Raw genomic sequence first — 24809 nt, forward strand, 5'->3', positions numbered from 1 at the left:
GGGTTCACTCAACACTACAGGTAGTAGGTATATGCAGTGAGCTGGGTTCACTCAACACAACAGGTAGTAGGTATATGCAGTGAGCTGGGTTCACTTAACACAACAGGTAGTAGGTATATGCAGTAAGCTGGGTTCACTCAACACTACAGGTAGTTATGTGCAGTGATGAGGTGGGTTAAGTAAACACAACAGGTAGTACTAGGATGCAGTGAGCTGAGTTCACTCAACACGAAGCTAGGTATATGCAGTGATGAGGTGGGTTAAGTAAACACAACAGGTAGTAGGTATATGCAGTGAGCTGGGTTCACTCAACACAACAGGTAGTTATGTGCAGTGATGAAGTGGGTTAAGTAAACACAACAGGTAGTAGGTATATGCAGTGAGCTGGGTTCACTCAACACAACAGGTAGTAGGTATATGCAGTGAGCTGGGTTCACTCAACACAACAGGTAGTTATGTGCAGTGATGAGGTGGGTTAAGTAAACACAACAGGTAGTAGGTATATGCAGTGAGCTGGGTTCACTCAACACAACAGGTAGCAGGTATATGCAGTGAGCTGGGTTCACTCAACACAACAGGTAGTAGGTATATGCAGTGAGCTGGGTTCACTCAACACAACAGGTAGTAGGTATATGCAGTGAGCTGGGTTCACTCAACACAACAGGTAGTAGGTATATGCAGTGAGCTGGGTTCACTCAACACTACAGGTAGTAGGTATATGCAGTGAGCTGGGTTCACTCAACACAACAGGTAGTAGGTATATGCAGTGAGCTGGGTTCACTCAACACAACAGGTAGTAGGTATATGCAGTAAGCTGGGTTCACTCAACACTACAGGTAGTTATGTGCAGTGATGAGGTGGGTTAAGTAAACACAACAGGTAGTACTAGGATGCAGTGAGCTGAGTTCACTCAACACGACTATGCAGTGATGAGGTGGGTTAAGTAAACACAACAGGTAGTAGGTATATGCAGTGAGCTGGGTTCACTCAACACAACAGGTAGTTATGTGCAGTGATGAAGTGGGTTAAGTAAACACAACAGGTAGTAGGTATATGCAGTGAGCTGGGTTCACTCAACACAACAGGTAGTAGGTATATGCAGTGAGCTGGGTTCACTCAACACAACAGGTAGTTATGTGCAGTGATGAGGTGGGTTAAGTAAACACAACAGGTAGTAGGTATATGCAGTGAGCTGGGTTCACTCAACACAACAGGTAGCAGGTATATGCAGTGAGCTGGGTTCACTCAACACAACAGGTAGTAGGTATATGCAGTGAGCTGGGTTCACTCAACACAACAGGTAGTAGGTATATGCAGTGAGCTGGGTTCACTCAACACAACAGGTAGTAGGTATATGCAGTGAGCTGGGTTCACTCAACACTACAGGTAGTTATGTGCAGTGATGAGGTGGGTTAAGTAAACACAACAGGTAGTAGTAGGATGCAGTGAGCTGGGTTCACTCAACACAAAGCTAGGTATATGCAGTGATGAGGTGGGTTAAGTAAACACAACAGGTAGTAGGTATATGCAGTGAGCTGGGTTCACTCAACACAACAGGTAGTTATGTGCAGTGATGAGGTGGGTTAAGTAAACACAACAGGTAGTAGGTATATGCAGTGAGCTGGGTTCACTCAACACAACAGGTAGTTATGTGCAGTGATGAGGTGGGTTAAGTAAACACAACAGGTAGTAGGTATATGCAGTGAGCTGGGTTCACTCAACACAACAGGTAGTAGGTATATGCAGTGAGCTGGGTTCACTCAACACTACAGGTAGTAGGTATATGCAGTGAGCTGGGTTCACTCAACACAACAGGTAGTAGGTATATGCAGTGAGCTGGGTTCACTCAACACTACAGGTAGTTATGTGCAGTGATGAGGTGGGTTAAGTAAACACAACAGGTAGTAGGTATATGCAGTGAGCTGGGTTCACTCAACACAACAGGTAGTAGGTATATGCAGTGAGCTGGGTTCACTCAACACAACAGGTAGTAGGTATATGCAGTGAACTGGGTTCACTCAACACTACAGGTAGTTATGTGCAGTGATGAGGTGGGTTAAGTAAACACAACAGGTAGTAGGTATATGCAGTGAGCTGGGTTCACTTAACACAACAGGTAGTAGGTATATGCAGTGAGCTGGGTTCACTCAACACTACAGGTAGTTATGTGCAGTGATGAGGTGGGTTAAGTAAACACAACAGGTAGTAGGAATATGCAGTGAGCTGGGTTCACTCAACACTACAGGTAGTAGGTATATGCAGTGAGCTGGGTTCACTCAACACAACAGGTAGTAGGTATATGCAGTGAGCTGGGTTCACTCAACACTACAGGTAGTAGGTATATGCAGTGAGCTGGGTTCACTCAACACAACAGGTAGTAGGTATATGCAGTGAGCTGGGTTCACTCAACACAACAGGTAGTAGGTATATGCAGTAAGCTGGGTTCACTCAACACTACAGGTAGTTATGTGCAGTGATGAGGTGGGTTAAGTAAACACAACAGGTAGTACTAGGATGCAGTGAGCTGAGTTCACTCAACACGAAGCTAGGTATATGCAGTGATGAGGTGGGTTAAGTAAACACAACAGGTAGTAGGTATATGCAGTGAGCTGGGTTCACTCAACACAACAGGTAGTTGTGTGCAGTGATGAAGTGGGTTAAGTAAACACAACAGGTAGTAGGTATATGCAGTGAGCTGGGTTCACTCAACACAACAGGTAGTAGGTATATGCAGTGAGCTGGGTTCACTCAACAAAACAGGTAGTTATGTGCAGTGATGAGGTGGGTTAAGTAAACACAACAGGTAGTAGGTATATGCAGTGAGCTGGGTTCACTCAACACAACAGGTAGCAGGTATATGCAGTGAGCTGGGTTCACTCAACACAACAGGTAGTAGGTATATGCAGTGAGCTGGGTTCACTCAACACAACAGGTAGTAGGTATATGCAGTGAGCTGGGTTCACTCAACACAACAGGTAGTAGGTATATGCAGTGAGCTGGGTTCACTCAACACTACAGGTAGTTATGTGCAGTGATGAGGTGGGTTAAGTAAACACAACAGGTAGTAGTAGGATGCAGTGAGCTGGGTTCACTCAACACAAAGCTAGGTATATGCAGTGATGAGGTGGGTTAAGTAAACACAACAGGTAGTAGGTATATGCAGTGAGCTGGGTTCACTCAACACAACAGGTAGTTATGTGCAGTGATGAGGTGGGTTAAGTAAACACAACAGGTAGTAGGTATATGCAGTGAGCTGGGTTCACTCAACACAACAGGTAGTTATGTGCAGTGATGAGGTGGGTTAAGTAAACACAACAGGTAGTAGGTATATGCAGTGAGCTGGGTTCACTCAACACAACAGGTAGTAGGTATATGCAGTGAGCTGGGTTCACTCAACACTACAGGTAGTAGGTATATGCAGTGAGCTGGGTTCACTCAACACAACAGGTAGTAGGTATATGCAGTGAGCTGGGTTCACTCAACACTACAGGTAGTTATGTGCAGTGATGAGGTGGGTTAAGTAAACACAACAGGTAGTAGGTATATGCAGTGAGCTGGGTTCACTCAACACAACAGGTAGTAGGTATATGCAGTGAGCTGGGTTCACTCAACACAACAGGTAGTAGGTATATGCAGTGAGCTGGGTTCACTCAACACTACAGGTAGTTATGTGCAGTGATGAGGTGGGTTAAGTAAACACAACAGGTAGTAGGTATATGCAGTGAGCTGGGTTAACGCAACACAAAGCTAGGTATATGCAGTGATGAGGTGGGTTAAGTAAACACAACAGGTACTGGGTATATGCAGTACTGGGTAGTACAATGTGCAGCTCCCTGTCACACACACAGGCAGTCAGTCACTGAATGTGCTGGGCTGCTGGCAGTGGCACACACACACTATCAATTAGCAAAGCTGTGCATGCAACAAAAGTGTCAGTTTGACACACAGTAAAAAAAAAAAAAGTACAGGATGAGCTCTGACAAGAGCTAGGGTGCTATAAAAGCAATAACAATCAGCCAGGAGCAAACTAAGCAGCCAAGAACCTAACTAATCCAGGGGCGGACATACGGCCGTGCAGGCCGTGCCGCCGCACGAGGGCCCCTGAAGTTCCGTTTTCTTCAGGGGCCCATGGCATTAAGTACTTTTTTTTTTTTTTTTTAATATATTTTTTTTTTTATATTATTTTATTCCCGGGGGCCCCCCGACTCCTATCCTCCCTCCCTCCCTCACCTCGGGGGCCCCCTCCCGATATGCGCGGCGGGAGAGCGAGCGAGCGGCAAATGCAGGAAGGGCTCTCCAGGCATCCGCTAGAGGCCCAGCCGCTTGGTCTCCAATATGTCTCCAGTTGGAGACATATTGGAGACTCAGCGGCTGGGCCTCTAGCGGATGCCTGGAGAGCCCTGAAGACTTCCTGCATTTGCCGCTCACTCTCCCGCCGCGCATATCGGGAGGGGGCCCCCCGAGGTGAGGAAGGAAGGGAGGGAGGGAGGATAGGAGTCGGGCCCCCCACCCGGATAGCTACCCACCCGGCTACCTACCCACCCGGCTACCTACCTACCCGGCTACCTACCTACCCACCCGACTACCTAACCACCCACCAGGCTTCCTACCTACCTACCCACCCGGCTACCTACCCACCCACCAGGCTTCCTACCTAACCACCCACCCAACTACCTAACCACCCACCCGGCTACCTACCCACCCGGCTACCTACCCACCCACCAGGCTTCCTACCTAACCACCCACTCAACTACCTAACCACCCACCCGGCTACCTACCCACCCGGCTACCTACCCACCCGGCTACCTACCTACCTACCCGGCTACCTACCTAACCACCCACCCGGCTACCTACCTAACCACCCACCCGGCTACCTACCGGGCTAGTTACCAACCCACCCACCAGGCTACCTACCCACCCACCCGGCTACCCGGCTACCTACCTAACCACCCACCCGGCTACCTACCTAACCACCCACCTGGCTACCTACCTAACCACCCACCCGGCTACCTACCGGGCTAGTTACCAACCCACCCACCAGGTTACCTACCCACCCACCAGGCTACCTACCTACCCACCCACCAGGCTACCTACCCACCCACCAGGCTTCCTACCTACCCACCCGGCTACCTACCTACCCACCAGGCTACCTACCCACCCACCAGGCTACCTACCTACCCACCCACCAGGCTACCTACCCACCCACCAGGCTTCCTACCTACCCACCCGGCTACCTACCTACCCACCCGGCTACCTACCCACCCACCAGGCTTCCTACCTACCCACCCGGCTACCTACCTAACCACCCACCCGGCTACCTACCTACCCACCCACCCGGCTACCCACCCACCAGGCTTCCTACCTAACCACCCACCCGGCTACCTACCTAACCACCCACCCGGCTACCTACCGGGCTAGTTACCAGCCCACCCACCAGGCTACCTACCCACCCACCCGGCTACCCACGCACCCACCAGGCTACCTACCTACCCACCCACCGGGCTACCTACCTACCTACCGGGCTAGTTACCCACCCACCCACCAGGCTACCTACCCACCCGGCTACCTACCCACCCACCCACCAGGCTACCAACCCACCCACTCAACCAGGCTACCAACCCACCCACCCACTCACCCACCCACTAGGCTACCTATCCACCCAACCACCCATGGGAGCTGCGCGCCGGATGGAGGCTGGGACAGGAGGTCTGCTGCTGCAGGTGAGTAAATGTTTTTGTTTTATTTATATTAGCAGGTGTATGTTCTGGGCAGGTCTGCCACATGATTGCATGTATTTTCTTCGCAAATCTGCCGACATGATTGCATGTATTTTCTGGGCATATCTGCCGACATGATTGCACGTATTTTCTGGGCATATCTGCCGACTTGTTTGCACGTATTTTCTGGGCATATCTGCCGACTTGATTGCATGTATTTTCTGGGCATATCTGCCGACTTGTTTGCACGTATTTTCTGGGCATATCTGCCGACTTGTTTGCACGTATTTTCTGGGCATATCTGCCGACTTGATTGCACGTATTTTCTGGGCATATCTGCCGACTTGATTGCACGTATTTTCTGGGCATATCTGCCGACTTGATTGCACATATTTTCTGGGCATATCTGCCGACATGATTGCACGTATTTTCTGGGCATATCTGCCGACATGATTGCACGTATTTTCTGGGCATATATGTGTATTTTCTTGAGAAAACCTGCACAATTATGTGAATTTTCTGGGGAAAGGGTCACCAAAACTTGGGCCCACTGTCTTTGCGTTGCACTTTTCAAGGGAACCTGAGGTGAGAATAATATTGAGGCTGCCATATTTCTCTCCTTTTAAGCAATACCAGTGCGTACATTTGAATACGGCGCTGGTAGACTTGGGCGCAGGATCCAGCTGTTAAATGGCTGGTCCTGCTTCTGCACAAGTCCGGGGCGTTTTAATTACTATTCCCCCTCCAGGCCGACATGGATAGTGGGGGAATGAAATAATTCGGCTTCCAGCGATTGCTGGAGGCCGAATTATTGTGTTTTTTAAACAACTTCGGCTCCGTCTTCTGACGGAGCCGACCTTCCTCACTGAGCGCCGCTATAGACTGATTCCCATTACAGTCTATGGCGGCGCTGGCTGCGCCCAAAGCTAGCAGCGCTGAAAAGCACTGCTCCGATACCAGTTGCCTGGCTGCCGTGCTGGTCCTCTGCCTCTTATTCTTTCAACCATAGACCCTGAACAAGCATGCAGCAGGTCAGGGGTTTCTGACAATATTGTCAGAACTGAGAAGATTAGCTGCATGCTTGTTGCTGGTGTAATTCAGTTTATTACTGCAGCCAAATAGATCAGCAGGGCCGCCAGGCAACTAGTATTGTTTAAAAGGAAATAAACCCTCACCCCGGGTTCGCTTTAAGTTACAGTTAGCTCCGCCCTCATCCGGTCATTGCCACGCCCATTTTTTTGCCGCGGCGCTACGCGCCGCAGGTTCTGTCCACTAATTTTTGCCGCGGCGCGCTTAGCGCGCCGCAGGTTGTAGCCACGCCCATATTTTGCCGCGGCGCGCTACGCGCGCCGCAGGTCATAGGGGGCCCACAATTACAATTTTGCACAGGGGCCCACTGCTGGCTGTGTCCGCCACTGAACTAATCTGTCCCTAGAAGAACAAGTCTGCAGCAGCTGTCCCTTTCCTCTCACTAGCAGGCACACGAGTGAGTGTAATGGCCGCCGGACCCTGCCTTATATAAGGGGGGGTGGGGCTCCAGGGCTTACTGTAGCCTGAATGGCTACAATGTGCCTGCTGACTGTGATGCAGAGGGTCAAAGTTGACCCTCATAGTGCATTATGGGGCGAATCGAACTTCCGGAAAAGTTCGCCTGGCGCAGGCGAACGCGAACCCCCAATGTTCGCCTGTAACCGTTCGCTGGCGAACCGTTCGCTACATCTCTAGTCCTCGATCCCACTGATGTCATCAAGAGCGCACAGCGCAGGCCCAGTATGGTCTGTGTCTGCGCAGTACACTCCTGGTGACATCAGCGGGAGCGAGGACACGGGCGTGCAGGCGCAGTGGTTTTCTGACTTTAAAGTCAGAAATTCCAGAAGTGAACTGGAGGCGGGGCCGGAGCATCGGTGAGTGGCTGCGCCAACACAGGATGTCTGCGGGGGACCATTAGAAGCTCCGGGTAAGTTCAGCTCATTTTCCCCCGACCCCCTACAGTATCCCTTTAAGATCACAAACTCAAAAGATGTAATTCTTCCCACATTCTTAAAAATGCGATCACAGTCGCTGCACAAAGCGATTTTGTGAGCGTTTTGCGTTTCTCCTATACTTTCCATTGGGGCGGAATCGCCTCAAAAATGGTCCACGCACCACTTTGCTAGCCACACGGCGCAAAACCCGCGCTGATGTGAACCTTCACATAGACATTAATTGTCCACGCTGTCGGGGGGCGTTTTTAAAAACCGCACGCGGGAGAAAAAAACCCCGAAAACGCCTGCAGTGTGAACATGCCCTCATACTTACAGGATTACCTTTGGTTGTAAGCCTTTGACAGGGTCCTCCCCTTCCTTGTGTATTCTACATGATTGTGTACTCCTTACCTATGACAGCCTGTACTTGAATTACTGGACCCACCTAACCAGTCCAGCACAAAATTGCATGATCATGTATTTTGTTCCCTGTGTACCTTGTACAGGATCTTCTGAAAACATTAGCATATTGTGATAAAGTTCATTATTTTCTGTAATGTACTGATAAACATTAGACTTTCATATATTTTAGATTCAAATACACACAACTTAAGTAGTTCAAGCCTTTTATTGTTTGAATATTGATGATTTTGGCATACAGCTCATGAAAACCCAAAATTCCTATCTCAAAAAATTAGCATATTTCATCCGACCAATAAAAGAAAAGTGTTTTTAAAACAAAAAAAGTCAACCTTCATATAATTATGTTCAGTTATGCACTCAATACTTGGTTGGGAATCCTTTTGCAGAAATGACTGCTTCAATGCGGCGTGGCATGAAGGCAATCAGCCTGTGGCACTGCTCAGGTGTTATGGAGGCCCTGGATGCTTCGATAGCGGCCTTAAGCTCATCCAGAGTGTTGGGTCTTGCATCTCTCAACTTTCTCTTCACAATATCCCACAGATTCTCTGTGGGGTTCAGGTCAGGAGAGTTGGTAGGCCACTTGAGCACAGTAATACCATGGTCAGTAAACCATTTACCAGTGGTTTTGGCACTGTGAGCAGGTGCCAGGTCGTGCTGAAAAATGAAATCTTCATCTCCATAAAGCTTTTCAGCAGATGGAAGCATGAACCCACTTTTGAACCAGAAACAGCGGCAGAAGCGCCTGACCTGGGCTACAGAGAAGCAGCACTGGACTGTTGCTCAGTGGTTCAAAGTACTTTTTTCGGATGAAAGCAACTTTTGCATGTCATTCGGAAATCAAGGTGCCAAAGTCTGGAGGAAGACTGGGGAGAGGGAAATGCCAAAATGCCTGAAGTCCAGTGTCAAGTACCCACAGTCAGTGATGGTCTGGGGTGCCATGTTAGCTGCTGGTGTTGGTTCACTGTGTTTTATCAAGGGCAGGGTCAATGCAGCTAGCTATCAGGAGATTTTGGAGCACTTCATGCTTCCATCTGCTGAAAAGCTTTATGGAGATTAAGATTTCATTTTTTAGCATGACCTGGCACCTGCTCACAGTGCCAAAACCACTGGTAAATGGTTTACTGACCATGGTATCACTGTGCTCAATTGGACTGCCAACTCTCCTGACCTGAACCCCACAGAGAATCTGTGGGATATTGTGAAGAGAAAGTTGAGAGACGCAAGACCCAACACTCTGGATGAGCTTAAGGCCGCTACCGAAGCATCCTGGACCTCCATAACACCTGAGCAGTGCCTCAGGCTGATTGCCTCCATGCCACGCCGCGTTGAAGAAGTCATTTCTGCAAAAGGATTCCAACCAAGTATTGAGTGCATAACTGAACATAATTATTTGAAGGTTGACTTTTTTTGTTTTAAAAACACTTTCTTTTATTGGTCGGATGAAATATGCTAATTTTTTGAGATAGGAATGTTAGGTTTTCATGAGCTGTATGCCAAAATCATCAATATTAAAACAATAAAAGGCTTGAACTACTTCAGTTGTGTGTATTTGAATATAAAATATATGAAAGTCTAATGTTTATCAGTACATTACATAAAATAATGAACTTTATCACAATATGCTAATTTTTTGAGAAGATCCTGTATACCTTTGTGCTATATTATATAAACTTGTTATGTTACGTCTGTCATCCTTTGTACCACTGTATGTATTTATTGTTCAGTGCTTTATAATTACATTAAATAATAATTTACAAAAATGCTCAGGTAGCTTTCTAGGGAAAGATCCAGGAGAAATCATTAGTACAAAACATCTGACATTATATTGATCTTTGCTGCTAGCTATTTTAGGAAATGCGTTATAGTCTTGAGTGGCCTTCAGGTATCTTTCAGAATCCTCCTCATTTGCTCTGGTGGGTTATAGCTTATAGCGCAGGTTTTCTGATCTTCTTACAATAAATAACACATACGGGTTTTGCTATATTACCTGAAGATGTACCAAAACAGTTTGAACCCAACATCAAGTAATCATTATAATCAAAAAATGAATACCTGTTAGTTGGCAAATGAGAAAACAAATAAGTGACCATATAACTTACAATACTTGCATATAATAAATATTTTACTGAGACAATCAGCAACATGTACATTTTTCTGGCAGTTTACAGTACATTTCCAAAAAATTGTTCTCAAACTTAATTTGTCTGAAAACTGATTTTTTAAATACAGAACAGTCAAAAATAAATGTATGCCTTTAATGGTTTCTGCAACATTCATATACACACACGCAGGCCCAAATTTTATTAATTTTTCTCCCAATTGTTTAATTGTTTCCACTACAAGCATGCACATTGCATGCTATTTTCTGGATTTGAATTTGCATGCATATGCGAATTCACATGTATTTGCGTCCATTTTTGGCATGCGTAATCAATATTTTTTTCCCTTTTTTTGTGTGTTTTGTCTATATTCACATACTCGAAAACACATGCAAAAAAGCACTAACGTAAAAATGCCATGCGGCATCTGATCAACTGTACCACAGCTGTTCATATTTTTTCTGCGGGTGATTTCTGGATACAGTGGAAACAAGCTCATTAAAATACATTACTATGCAAATCTGTGTGCAGAAAATGCATGTGAATTTGCATGTAGTGGAAACGGGGCCTATGTTTTCCTCAAAAAGATATTTTCGAACCTTACCAATAAAATACCTTTGCAGAGTTCCCCAACCCTGTCCTCAAGGCCCACCAACAGTACATGTTTTGCAGAAAACCACAAACCTGCACAGGTGAGGTAATTCGTGTCTCAGCAGAGCTGATTAACTGCCTCTGTGGATTTCCACAAAACATGCACTGTTGATGGGCCTCGAGGACAGGGTTGGGGAACACTGGACAACTGTAATGAGAGGGACATAGAGGCTGCCATATTTATTTCCTTTAAACAACACCAGTTGCCTGGCAGCCCTGATGATCTATTTGGCTGTAGTTGTGTCTGAATCACACCTGAAACAAGCATGCAGCTAATCTTGTCAAATCTGACAATAATGTCAGAAACAACTGATATGCTGCATGCTTGTTCAGGGGCTATGGCTAAAAGTATTAGAGGCAGATGATCAACAGGTTAGCCAGGCAACTGGTATTGCTTAAAAGGAAATAAATATGGCAGTCTTGATATCACTCTCATTATAGTTGTCCTTTAAAGCTCTAACCATGCAACAACATTACTAAAAATAAGTTTAATATTCCTTTTTACCTACTTTTTAATTGCTATGTGCTGAAAAGTTGTTTTTCAGATAAGATGAAAAATGATCTTTTGGGAAATACACAGGCCACAGTCTACAGAGGCGAACAGCCAACATCTTGTTACTCACCAGCACTTGCGAGCAGAAAAAACACCAGGAGTTGTGTCTTCATTGTCAGTTTATCGGATTTTCTTCTTAAAGTATTTCTGTATTTTTCTATCTAATTTTCCTAATTATTTTGACGTTAGTTGCTGTCGATTTCTTTTCACCTTCTCTTCCGTGCTTTCTGTTTGTTTAACTGAATGTGTTTGATGTGTGTGACTACACATCTGCTGCGTATTTCCTTTACATCTTTTTCTCTCAGCCCCTTACCCCCTCTCGATCAGTGTTTCTCATGTTAGAGCAAGTTGTTTTACCATAAAATGTCACCTGTTTTCCTCTGAGCTAGGCAACATATGAAATAATGAGTAAACCCACATTTACAACCACATAGATTTTCCGACCTGATCTTCAGAAATAGGTCTTTCCGGAGGAGATGAACTTCCGGAAATACAACCAAGAATTGCAAGTTGACACATCTGCTATGTGAGACATAAATGTCTTAGCTAAAGCCCATCTAAACCTTAAATTAAAAACAACAAAACAGGGCTAGTGCTGAGTACTGGGGTGTATTGCTCAACAGTCAACACGCCTAGCTGCAAGTTTCCATAGGTAGAGGGTATGTGGCCTCTTACCCTTCCAGGAACCCTTGTCCGCTATTTGGAGATAAAACCGTGTTGTTGCGTTCTAGCTCTGGTGGTCCTCTATAGATTCAAAATATGACCCCTACCACCAAGAAACATTGTACAGCAATGCAGAAAGTGCTTCTGCTGATGACACTGGAACACGCCGAAGGCCTGTGCCATATGTTTTCAGTGCATGTGCTTCAAAGCCCATACAGGCAGAGGAAGTAATTGGGTAACCTTGTCCAGCTCCCACTCTTCAGTGGCTTTGATGGCAGAAAGCTGCAGAGCAGATAGCACCACCATGACCACCTTTGGTCAGACAACGTGTATGACCTCTACTGAGGAGACGAAGCAGGCACCCATAACAGTTCCATTTTTCCCGCACTGATCTTTCTTGATAATTCAAGACAGTTAAGTTACAAAGGTTTGTGAAACTGGCTTCAATAAGAAAAAAGATCCATGACTTGCAAAGAAGCCGGCAACTGAGAGGTTCCATTTACCGCAAACTAGAAGAGACCTTTTTCAATACAAATTGTGATTAACATCGCAAACACGCCACAATGTGATCACAATTTGCTCCTAACATATACAATCTTCTGTGCACTGCAGTGCAATATTTAATGCGATTGACGAGATTCATGGTACGATATTCTCTGACGCAATCGATTTAGGAGAGTAACATGAATTTTATTTGTGATGGCAGATCTGGAATACTAACTCCATCATAATGTGAATGTCTGTGTGTGTTTAATTATCATTAAAGTGTGATTATTCAGTTATACACATATATATTAGGCCTGCCTCTGGGAAAATGCTTAGAACGGAAATCCAATCAACTGGAGGTTAAAAAAAGTCCAATCTTTAACACAGTTCTAGACAGAGACATGAGTAGCTCACGCATATCGGAGCTGCAATCGCTCCTTAGTCACAGGCATAGCCAGTGGGAAAATACTTTTAGATCCCTGATAATGTCCTAGGGTTCTCAACTTTTTTCTTGTCTGTAAATCAGGGCTGTGGAGTCATAGTCGAAGAGTCGGAGCAATTTTGTGTACCTGGAGTGGGAGGTTTCAGTAAACTGAAGAGTGCGAGTCGGGTGATTTTTGTTCCAATTCCATAACACTAGTAAGAATTAGACTAAGGAGAGGAAGTCGAGGAGTTGGAGGCGGAGCAATTTTTGGGTACCTGGAGTCTGAGTCAGAGGTTTTATACACTGAGGAGTCGGAGTTTGAGTTAGATGATTTTTGTACTGACTCTACAGGCCTGTAAATTGCCTCATGTACAGTATACCTTTAGAATCTGTCTATGATGCATAGCTCCCAACTGTCCCTCTTCCGGAGGGACAGTCCCTTTTTGGAAGCCATGTCCCTCTGTCCCGCTTTACTCCTCATTTGTCCCTCTTTCAGTACTTTGTCCCTATTTCTATGTAAATATACATACTGTATTCCTCTACTAAAAATGTGTTTGATTGACTCTTTATTCCCATCCTTTACATTGATATATTACTAATTTTGAAATGTTACTATGAAGGAAAATGAACCAGGATAGAAAGGACCAGTGTGGTTTGCATTATATAACAACATATTTTTCTTATGAAATCTTTATGGTATGCGTGACTAGGGTTGTGATGGGGGTGTGATCAGGGGTGTGGCAGGGGCGTGGCTTAAGTGTCCATCTTTCTCGTCTCAAAAAGTTGGGAAGTATGATGACAATCGTCAGGCCACTACTCAAGAAACCATCCTTATACCCAGATGCTCTAAACAGCTACAGACCTGTCTCTAACCTCCCCTTTCTGGGAAAAGTTATTGAAAAGGCTGTCTACCTCCAACTTGAAGCCAGGCTCTCCAGAAACAACATCCTTGACCCTCTTCAATCTGGCTTCAGGAAATATCACAGCTGTGAAACAGCCCTCACCCACATTTGCAATGATCTGCTCATTGCAAGAGACAAGGGTCAATGTTCCATCCTGATTTTGCTCGATCTCTCAGCGGCTTTTGACACAGTCGATCATAAAATCTTGCTCAACAGGCTACAAGAGTACTGTGGCATAGATGGCATTGTTCTCCAGTGGTTCAACTCCTTCCTGGCTGGCAGAACACAAAGGGTAGCCTTAGGGCCCTTCCTCTCCAACCCTGTACCACTAAAATACGGTGTACCTCAGGACGCAATATTATCCCCTTTACTTTTCACCATATACATGCTGCCACTTGGAGAAATCATACAAAAACATGGCCTGACATATCATTGCTATGCTGATGACACCCAGCTATATTTGTCATTCAAACCTGGCATCACAGACCCTACTCCACAAATATACTCATGCTTAGCTGAGCTTCAGGAGTGGATGAATATTAATTGGCTAAAACTTAATGCTGACAAAACTGAGATTCTTGTTATCGAGGGCCAGGGCTCAACAGCAAAGCAGCCCCAGTCTCAACCAACTCCGCTAAGGATAGGTAACTCAGACCTGAAAAACTCAGACTGTGTGCGCAGCCTGGGAATACTGATTGATGGGAAATTAAACTTCAGGAATCAAATCTCAGCTGTTGTGAAACATTCCTTCTTTCATCTAAGGAATATTGCAAAGATTAAACACCTAATTCCTTCAGAGGATCTTCCAACCCTAGTCCATGCCTTCGTCACATCAAGGTTAGACTACTGCAACGCCCTCTACACAGGCCTGCTTAAGAAAGACTTACGCCGCCTGCAATTAGTACAGAATGCCGCCGCAAGGCTGTTAACGAGCCAACCCCGCCATTGCCACATAACACCAACCCTGAGCTCACTCCACTGGCTACCGATAACATGGAGAATTCTGTTCAAGATCGGCTTACTGACATTCAAATCCTTGCACAATCTGGGCCCTGGATACCTGAAGGACTTGTTGCAACTGCATCACACCCCCCACAATCTTAGATCAAAAGGACGTAACACCATGGTCACCCCCAGAGTCCACCTCAAAACCTTTGGAGACAGAGCCTTTTGTCATGCTGCACCTACATTTTGGAACTCCCTGCCACACCAAATCAGGACAGCTCCATCCCTGGAAGCATTTAAGTCTAAACTGAAAACCTACCTCTTTAGTCTGGCATTCATGAACATCTGACTATCTCCTCTGTAACACAATCCAGCCTGCAACCCTGTATTAATCTGAGACACAACTATGCGCTTTGAGTCCTATGGGAGAAAAGCGCTTTACAAATGTTATTGTATTGTATTGTATATTTTTCTTATGAAATCTTTATGGTATGCGTGACTAGGGGTGTGATGGGGGTGTGATCAGGGGTGTGGCAGGGGCGTGGCTTAAGTGTCCATCTTTCTCGTCTCAAAAAGTTGGGAAGTATGAGATGGTGTGAGCATTTCCCAATGTTTTAAATGAATGAAGGCCTTGCCATTTTAATGAGAATGTTGTTAGTTATGTTGCAACTCATCTTGTGCAGATTAGTTCACCAGAAAAAGTTATTCACAGTAGATCAGTCTAACTATATTGTCTGCAGTTTATAGTGCACAATCTTTAATGACTCGCTTATTCTCCAAGGAAGCTGACACTGTTTCATTAAATGAACCAGGATTAAGGACTGTCAAAAGATCTCACAATATAATGAGTAATTACCTTCTATGAGGGCAGAGTAGTTTCTTTTATAAAGCAGTCTTAAATATAATTATAAATAATGCAGTCCTTGGTTGTGTGCGATATACTCTGCTGTGGATAATGTATTTGTATTGCAGAGTACAACTGTAAAGACCTCCTGCCTGTATGGCTGTGACTGAGATAGGAGTATTTGATTTCCCATGCACTCATACTATGCTCTTTCCAGATGCGGATATCTCCTCCCTGTGGTATGAACGTGTCATTGCAGTAAACCCAGAAAAAGCTGCAAGGCAAGGGAGCAACATTTTACTTCCTGTTTTGTACAGAATTACCTGTACGGCCTAGTTCAGATAATCACACCCAGATGGCCGTGCGATCGGAACTCAACGTTGCACGCCATCTGCGTTTGCATGCGTTGCGTGGCTGATTCCATTCACTGTATTGAATGGGTCAGCCGCGCGTTTTGCTAAAAAATGCGTGCAGCATGCGGTATGGAACGCATGTAGTGTGAACATCAGACAGTGCAGTCTATGCAGTTCTGATGTTCATGCATGTCCGCCTCCTGCACGCGTTGCCCAAATATGGACGGCAACGCGTGTAATGTGAACGAGGCCTTAGATAAGACAAGGAGAGGAGAATTCTCGGCATCTTCTACAACTAGCCATATGATGTTGTCATGGTTCCTAGCAAGTTTCCTTAAAAAAAAAGTATAGCATCTGGAGACCGAAGTTTAACCACTTGTGATACACTGCATTCATATACTCTCTCATTTGTACCAGAAGGATGTTATTCTGCCTGCAGTGCTGTTGAGCACAATGCGTTTGCTAGCAGGCAACAAGTAGGGCATGACAGGGCATAGTACCCTGGTGTCTGATCCCACACCTCCCTTCCCCCGGCAAAGTTCAGCAGCAGCTGGAAGCATGGCTGTGGTGATTGTCTCTTTCCTCTCACTCTAACACTGTCCCTTTGTGTCGAAATGTACCAGGTCCCAACTTCAAGCCGGGACCCGGTACATGCCAACTCAAGAGGTTGGTATCAGTATGAGTGAGAGGAGAGAGATGATTGGCACAGGAACCAGGGTGATACATACAGTACTTACCAACCATGCTTCCAGCTGCTACTGAACGCTGCAAAGGGGTGGGGCGACCACTAAACTACAGTGGGATGCGAAAGTTTGGGCAACCTTACATAGTTACATAGTTACATAGTTATTTTGGTTGAAAAAAGACATACGTCCATCGAGTTCAACCAGTATAAAGTACAACACCAGCCTGCTCCCTCACATATCCCTGTTGATCCAGAGGAAGGCGAAAAAACCCTAACAAGGCATGGTCCAATTAGCCCCTAAAGGGAAAAATTCCTTCCCGACTCCAGATGGCAATCAGATAAAATCCCTGGATCAACATCATTAGGCATTACCTAGTAATTGTAGCCATGGATGTCTTTCAACGCAAGGAAAGCATCTAAGCCCCCTTTAAATGCAGGTATAGAGTTTGCCATAACGACTTCCTGTGGCAATGCATTCCACATCTTAATCACTCTTACTGTAAAGAACCCTTTCCTAAATAAATGGCTAAAACATTTTTCCTCCATGCGCAGATCATGTCCTCTAGTCCTTTGAGAAGGCCTAGGGACAAAAAGCTCATCCGCCAAGGTATTATATTGCCCTCTGATGTATTTATACATGTTAATTAGATCCCCTCTAAGGCGTCTTTTCTCTAGACTAAATAAACCCAGTTTATCTAACCTTTCTCGATAAGTGAGACCTTCCATCCCACGCATCAATTTTGTTGCTCGTCTCTGCACCTGCTCTAAAACTGCAATATCTTTTTTGTAATGTGGTGCCCAGAACTGAATTCCATATTCCAGATGTGGCCTTACTAGAGAGTTAAACAGGGGCAATATTATGCTAGCATCTCGAGTTTTTATTTCCCTTTTAATGCATCCCAAAATTTTGTTAGCTTTAGCTGCAGCTGCTTGGCATTGAGTACGATTATTTAACTTGTTGTCAATGAGTACTCCTAAGTCCTTCTCCAAGTTTGATGTCCCCAACTGTATCCCATTTATTTTGTATGGTGCTAGACCATTAGTACGTCCAAAATGCATGACCTTACATTTGTCAACATTGAATTTCAACTGCCATGTATGTGCCCATATAGCCATCCTATCCAGATCCTGTTGCAATATGACACTATCTTCCTGAGAGTTAATGATTCTGCACAATTTTGTATCATCTGCAAAAATAGCAACATTGCTCACTACTGCATCTACTAGGTCATTAATAAATAAATTGAAGAGCACTGGACCCAGAACAGACCCCTGTGGGACCCCACTGCTAACAGTCTCCCATTTTGAGTATGATCCATTGACCACAACTCTTTGTTTTCTGTCCATTAGCCAGTTCCCTATCCATGAACACAGACTCTTCCCCAGTCCTTGCATCCTCAACTTTTGCACCAGACTTTTGTGGGGAACAGTGTCGAAGGCCTTTGCAAAGTCCAAGTATATCACATCTACAGCATTCCCAATATCCATATTAGCATTCACTACCTCATAAAAGCTGAGCATGTTAGTCAAACAGGACCTGTCTTTAGTAAACCCATGTTGATGCTGAGAAATAAGATTATTTTCTACTATGAAGTCATGTATAGTATCTCTTAGTAACCCCTCAAATAGTTTGCATACAACTGATGTTAAACTTACAGGTCTATAATTTCCTGGATCAGATTTTTTGCCCTTCTTAAATAATGGGAAAACGTGGGCTGTACGCCAATCCACTGGGACTCTGCCAGTTGCAAGAGAGTCACAAAAGATAAGATAAAGGGGTTTATCTATAACTGAACTTAATTCCCTTAGGACCCGAGGATGCATGCCATCCGGGCCAGGTGCCTTGTCTATTTTTAATTTATTTAGTCTTGCCTTCACTTCTTCCTGCGTTAAGTATTTAATATTACAGTTAGAAGATTGAGACTCTTCCGCCTCTGTAGTTTGCAACAGTGCTGTTTCTTTTGTGAAGACAGAAGCAAAGAAAGCATTTAATAACTCTGCCTTACCTTGGTCATCCACCATTGAGTTCCCATCCTCATCCTGTATAAATCGTTGGTTGTTACAATAAAAAATGTCAGTTAAATTAGAGTGACCAGATTTTTGTGGGTCCAAAATAAACGCAATGCAGGCAAACATGTCAGTACAAAATAAACGCAATGCGAGCAAGATGTCAGTACAAAATAAATGCAATGAGGGCAAACATTTCACCAGAAAATAAACGCAATGCGGGCAAACATTTCACCAGAAAATAAACGCAATGCGGGCAAATATTTCACCAGAAAATAAGCGCAATGCGGGCCAAATTTCACCAGAAAATAAACGCAATGCGGGCAAACATTTCACCAGAAAATAAACGCAATGCGGGCAAACATTTCACCAGAAAATAAACGCAATGCGGGCAAACATTTTACCAGAAAATAAACGCAATGCGGGCAAAAATTTCACCAGAAAATAAACGCAATGCGGGCAAACATTTCACCTGGAAAAGAAAGCATTTACTCACCTGGCAGAAGTCTCCAGCCTCTGGCGTGCTGCTCCCGGGACCATCTTGCTCCTGATCTTCTCTCCCGCACTGACAGGGCTACGGCAAGATGGCGCCCGAAGCCCTGTACTGGAGACACAAATAGTCTCCAGTACAGGGCTCCGGCAGCCATCTTGCCGTAGCCCTGCTCACCTGCCGGTGTCAAAACACCGGAAGACCAAGGAGGTTGGAGCGGGGCTGCGGGCAATGAACTGGCACGGCGTCTATAGACGCCGCTGCCAGTTCATGAGGATAGAGTGGCCAGAGTCCCAAGGCCGGGACGTCCCGCTGCTAAAAGCGGAACGTTTCCCGGGACCTCATGCTGCCTGGGACAGCGGACCCCGAATCCGGGACGCGTCCTGGGCAATCCGGGATGTCTGGTCACTCTAGTTAAATATATCATATAGGAGACACACAAAGTGATATTTGAGAAGTGAAATGAAGTTGGATTTACAGAAAGTGTGCATTAAATGTTTAAATAGAATTAGGCAGGTGCATACATTTGGGCACTGTTGTCATTTTATTGATTCCAAAACCTTTAGAACTAATTATTGGAACTCAAATTGGGTTGGTAAGCTCGGTGATCCCTGACCTACATACACAGGTGAATCCAATTATGAGGGGTTCAAATGTAAGTTTCCCTCCTCTTTTAATTTTCTCTGAAGAGTTGCAACATGGAGGTCTCAACACAACTCTCAAATGACCTGAAGACAAAGATTGTTCACCATCATGGTTTAGGGGAAGGATACAGAAAGCTGTCTCAGATATTTCAGCTGTCTGTTTCCACAGTTAGGAACATATTAAGGAAATGGAAGACCACAGGCTCAGTTCAAGTTAAGGCTCGCAAGTGGCAGACCAAGAAAAATCTCAGATAAACAGAAGCAACGAATGGTGAGAACAGTCAGAGTCAACCAACAGACCAGCACCAAAGACCTACAACATCATCTTGCTGCAGATGGAGTCACTGTGCATCATTCAACCATTCGGCGTACTTTACACAAGGAGATGCTGTATGCAAGAGTGATGCAGAGGAAGCCTTTTCTCTGCCCACATTTATGCACCTGCCTATTTTGTTTAAACAATTATTGCGCACTTTCTGTAAATCCAATAAACTTCATTTCACTTCTCAGATAGCACTGTGTGTGTCTCCTATATGATATATTTAACTGACATTTTTTATGGCCAATAACCAACAATTTATACAGGAAAATCATGGTGAATAACAAGGTTGCCCACACCTTCGCATCCCACTGTACCAGGGACACATAGGAAATAAAATGATTCCTGGGGAAATAAAGCACTTAAAGAAAGTCTAGTTTAACCACTTCAGCCCACAGGGTTGAGATTTTTTTTTACATCTGAGCAACTTTCACCTCCCATTCATTTGCCAATAACTTTATCACTACTCATCACAATGAATTGATCTATATCTTGTTTTTTCCGCCACCAATTACGCTTTCTGTGGGTGATACATTTTGCTGAGAATTAATTTATTCTAAACTCATTTTAACAGTAATATTAAGAAAGAAATGGAAAAAAATCATTATTGCTCAGCTTTTGGCCATTATAGTTTGAAATTAATACATGCTGCCATAATTAAAACCTATGTACTTTATTTACCAATTTCTCCTGCTTATTACACCATTTAAATTATGTCCCTATCACAATGTATGGCACCGATATTTAATTTGGAAATAAAGGTGCATTTTTTCAATTTGTGTCCATCACTATTTAGAAGCCCATAATCGAATAAATCATATTGATATACTCCTTTGACATGAATATTTAAAAATTTTAGACCCTTAGGTAACTATTTATGTTTTTTTTTTATTATTGTAATTTTTTATTAAAACTTGTATGTGGGTATTTTTTGGTGTGGGAGGTAAACAGGGGATTTTAAATGTTTCAAAATGTATTTATTCAATGCAAAGGGTTTTTTGGTTGTAATTTGCTATTTGGCCACAAGATGGCCACAGTCAAAAAGTCCTGGGAGCGATCGATCTCGCTCCCAGGAAGAAGTATGAAGACTGGGAACTTTTTGATCTCAGAAAAGCCGCAGCGTCTGAAGAGACGCTGTCGGCTTTTCTCCGGGGGGGTCCAATCAGTGAAAGGGATTTATAATCCCTTTCATTGATCGCTGGGCTAATGGGCGCCAGCGGGAGCGCGCACGGGGGGGGGGGTGTATATTGTATATATCATTAGGGTGTCATAAGTAGTGATAAAGTCTAGGTGTGAGGTGGTTCTGAACTCCGAATTTCCTCTCTTCTCTTAAAGTGAATGGGAATTGCATTTTAAAGCAGTAGTGTCACCAAAAAAAACAAATTTCAACAGCAACTGGTCTGAGTGTATTAAATGATAAAGATGCTAATCCTGCATTCAAAACTTTTTCTGCTGTTATGGTTTGGAGTTATCACATTCTTTAGGAGCACTGGCCCTAGTGCCAAACAGTGCCAAAAAGTTGAATGCTGGGAGTTCTTTTTATCTATAATATATTCCTCCTCTTCCATTTATTTCCCTGCCTAGCTGATCACTTGTGTTTACAAGTAAAGCAGCCCATACACTCAGCCGATTTTCTGGCCGATCGATCGATCGATCGATTGCAAATCGGTTGGCCAATCGACCGATCGACGGCCGATTTCGATCGATTTCGATGGATTTCCATCGAACTTGCAGGGTGGAAAATTTAGGTCGATCTGATGAGATTGCTTATCAGTTTGCATTGGCCTTAATGGAAATCTGATGGCAAAAAAATGCCATCAGATCGAATTTCAATAGATTTCAAACTGAAATCTATTGGAATTCTATCCTGGTAAAAAATGTTCTAAAAACGCATCAGATAGATCATCAGATGCATTTCTTATCTATCTGCTGCCAATCTGACGAGTGTATGGGCACCTTAAGGCTGAGGTGACTCGGATGTGTAAATAAAAAAAAAGATTCTGGGAGGAGGGCATCTAATGAATAAACAATGAGCAAGAGAAGGGAGGGGGGAAAACAAGAGTCAGGGAGGATATGATGTCAGCATTAGCTTGGCAAAATGGATTTTCTGCTTTTCTTTTATAAAATTCACAGGAATCATTACGTGGATAGCACAATACATCTGTTATGTAAGTAGTAGTAGCATTTATCTACTTACATATGTGTTTTTTATTTCTAGGTTAGCATGGGTGTCGCTTGTTCTTTAAAAAAAAATGAAGCAAATACTTACCTAAGGAGAGGGAAGGCTCTGGGTCGTATAGAGCCTTCCGTCTCCTCTCTCGGTGCTCTCTATCCTGTGATGGCTACCCCCCATTTCAATCCCCCGCCGAAAGGGTATTTGGAAGTTTTCGGGAGCCGTGTCCTCCCGAAGACGTGTGGCTCCATACTGCACAGGTGTGAGCGTGCAAGTGAGCGTGCTTGCGCAGGCGCAGTACAGGGCCGCCCTTTTTCAGGAGCACTCGGGCTCCCTGAAGACTTCTGAAGCCTCCTTCGGACGGGTAAAGCAGTAATTGACTAATTTAGTCAAATACTGCTACCGAGCGAGCCAGCACCGGAATGAGGGGACCAGGAGAGGAGCGAGAAGGCTCTATAGGACCCAGAGCCTTTCCTCTCCTTGGGTATCTGTCTCATTTTTTTAACCATTTACCGGCAAACTAAAGTATTAAAACGTCATGCTTTTGCCTGTTAATGGCAACATGACGTTTTAATACGTCGCGCATTCCCGCCGCCGCTCCGCACGTGTTCGCGCCGCTACCGCCGCCGTTTCCGTTGGGTTCCCGTGCTGGGTGATTGGGGAAGAGGACCGAGTGGTCCTCTACCCAATCGCACTGCCTGGAGTGAATGGACGTGACCGCGAACAGCGGCCACCTCCATTCACAAAAACAGGAAACTGTAACAATTTAATAAAGTGTAAAAAAAAGTGATCACTTCCTATACGGGAGAGTGTTCACTAGCGCCATCTTGTGGCCAAAAAGTATATTACAGGTACAAAGTACATACATACATAATTACATACACACTATTAATAAAATTGATGAAATTACACTTCCAACCCTCCCCCCCCAAAAAAAACACTTGTAAAAAAAATCAGCTTCAAATAAATAAATAAATAGTTGCCTTTTTTTAATCTATATTTTATGGGGGGAAATTAATTTTAATTTATTATATAGGGGCTTGTAATTATGGCCAGAAGAAAAAAAAACAGAACAAAAAAATAACACCTATATTTCAAAATAATATATTGTCGCCATACATTGTGATAGGGACATAATTTAAACGGTTTAATAATCGGGACAACTGGGCAAATAAAATATATTTGTTTTAACCACAGGAGAATGTTTAATTTTAATAGTATAATGGCTGAAAACTGAGAAATAATGATTTTTTTTCTCATTTTTTTTGTTTTTTCCCATTAAAACGCATTTATAATAAAAAAAATTCTCGGCAAAATGTACTACCCACAGAAAGCCTAATTGGTGGTGAAAAAAACGAGGTATAAATCATTTTCTTGTGATAAGTAGTAATAAAGTTATTAGGGAATAAAAGGGAGGAGCACTGACAAGTGAAAATTGCTCTGGTTCGTTAGAGTAAAAACTCTTGGGGGTGAACTGGTTAAATGTGGTTACCATTCACTTTAAAGATACAACAGCATAATAACAACGCAACAGCAATAATAACCTTTGAAGGAATCATCAATCAAAATATACTACCTCCCGCTCTATTTTCCTGGGGTTTCCTCCAGCCTCTGGCAGCCACTATGTCCCACGCCGCATCTCCGCTCACAGCCGCTGGCTCGGTGTCCCCGCCGGTGCAGAGGACGACCTCTTCTACTGCGCCTGCGTGAGTGCCGCTGTAAATCACCTCCACATGGTCCAGATTGTACTGCACAGACGCAGAACTACTGCGCCTGCGCAGTACACTCCAGACCACGTGGAGGTGATTAACGGCGCTCGTGCAGGCGCAATAGCTTCTGCATTGGCGGGGACCCCGGGCCGGTGGCTGCAAGCGGGGATATGGTGTGGGACATAGCGGCAGTCAGGGGCTGGAGGAAGCCCTGGGTAAGTAAAGCAGGGGTAGCATAGTTTGATTGAAGATTCCTTTAAAGAAAAACATTTCTTTGTTACAGCTGATATAAATCCAACAATACATCTACACTGTTTGTACTTCCTGCTTTCATGGAAGAAGACTTATTGTTACAGTCCCTCGCAGATGTCCTGTGCCAGCACAGCCACTCGCCCATGCTCCAGTCCCCGCCACCGGTTAACTTCCGGAATTAATTCCAGAAGTGAACCGGCGGCAGAGACCGGAGCATCGCTGGCACTGGACATCTGCGAGGGACTGTTATGCTGGGCATACACGGATAGATTCTTCTTATCAATCTAGCCGCTGATGGCTCGATTGATCATTTCCAACAGGTCCGATTGCCCGCCGGATCGATTCCCCGCTCGATACCCACGGGCGGACAATAGCAGAAAATGAGCGGAAGATAAGAAAGCGCCCGTGGGGACGAGGGGGAATCAATCCAGCCGTGCGCGGGGACGCAGCGGGAGGCGATCCGGCGGCTAATCGAGCCGCAGAATCTATCCGTGTATGCCCAGCAT

The 24809-nt window shown here is 44.6% G+C and overlaps 1 protein-coding gene across 1 annotated transcript in view; it reads right to left on the reverse strand.

Annotated features, from left to right (window-relative positions):
• Positions 1–11737, reverse strand: part of CD3E (CD3 epsilon subunit of T-cell receptor complex) — a 42600-nt gene extending 30863 nt beyond the window's left edge. The window contains exon 1 of the mRNA XM_068242806.1: positions 11478–11737. Within this exon, the coding sequence (XP_068098907.1) occupies positions 11478–11520 (43 nt within the window). The 5' untranslated portion in view covers positions 11521–11737. The remainder of the gene's footprint in view (positions 1–11477) is intronic.
• Between the last annotated feature and the right edge of the window lie 13072 nt (positions 11738–24809).

Source organism: Hyperolius riggenbachi, chromosome 6 (genome assembly GCF_040937935.1).
Source record: "Hyperolius riggenbachi isolate aHypRig1 chromosome 6, aHypRig1.pri, whole genome shotgun sequence".
NCBI lineage: Eukaryota > Metazoa > Chordata > Amphibia > Anura > Hyperoliidae > Hyperolius > Hyperolius riggenbachi.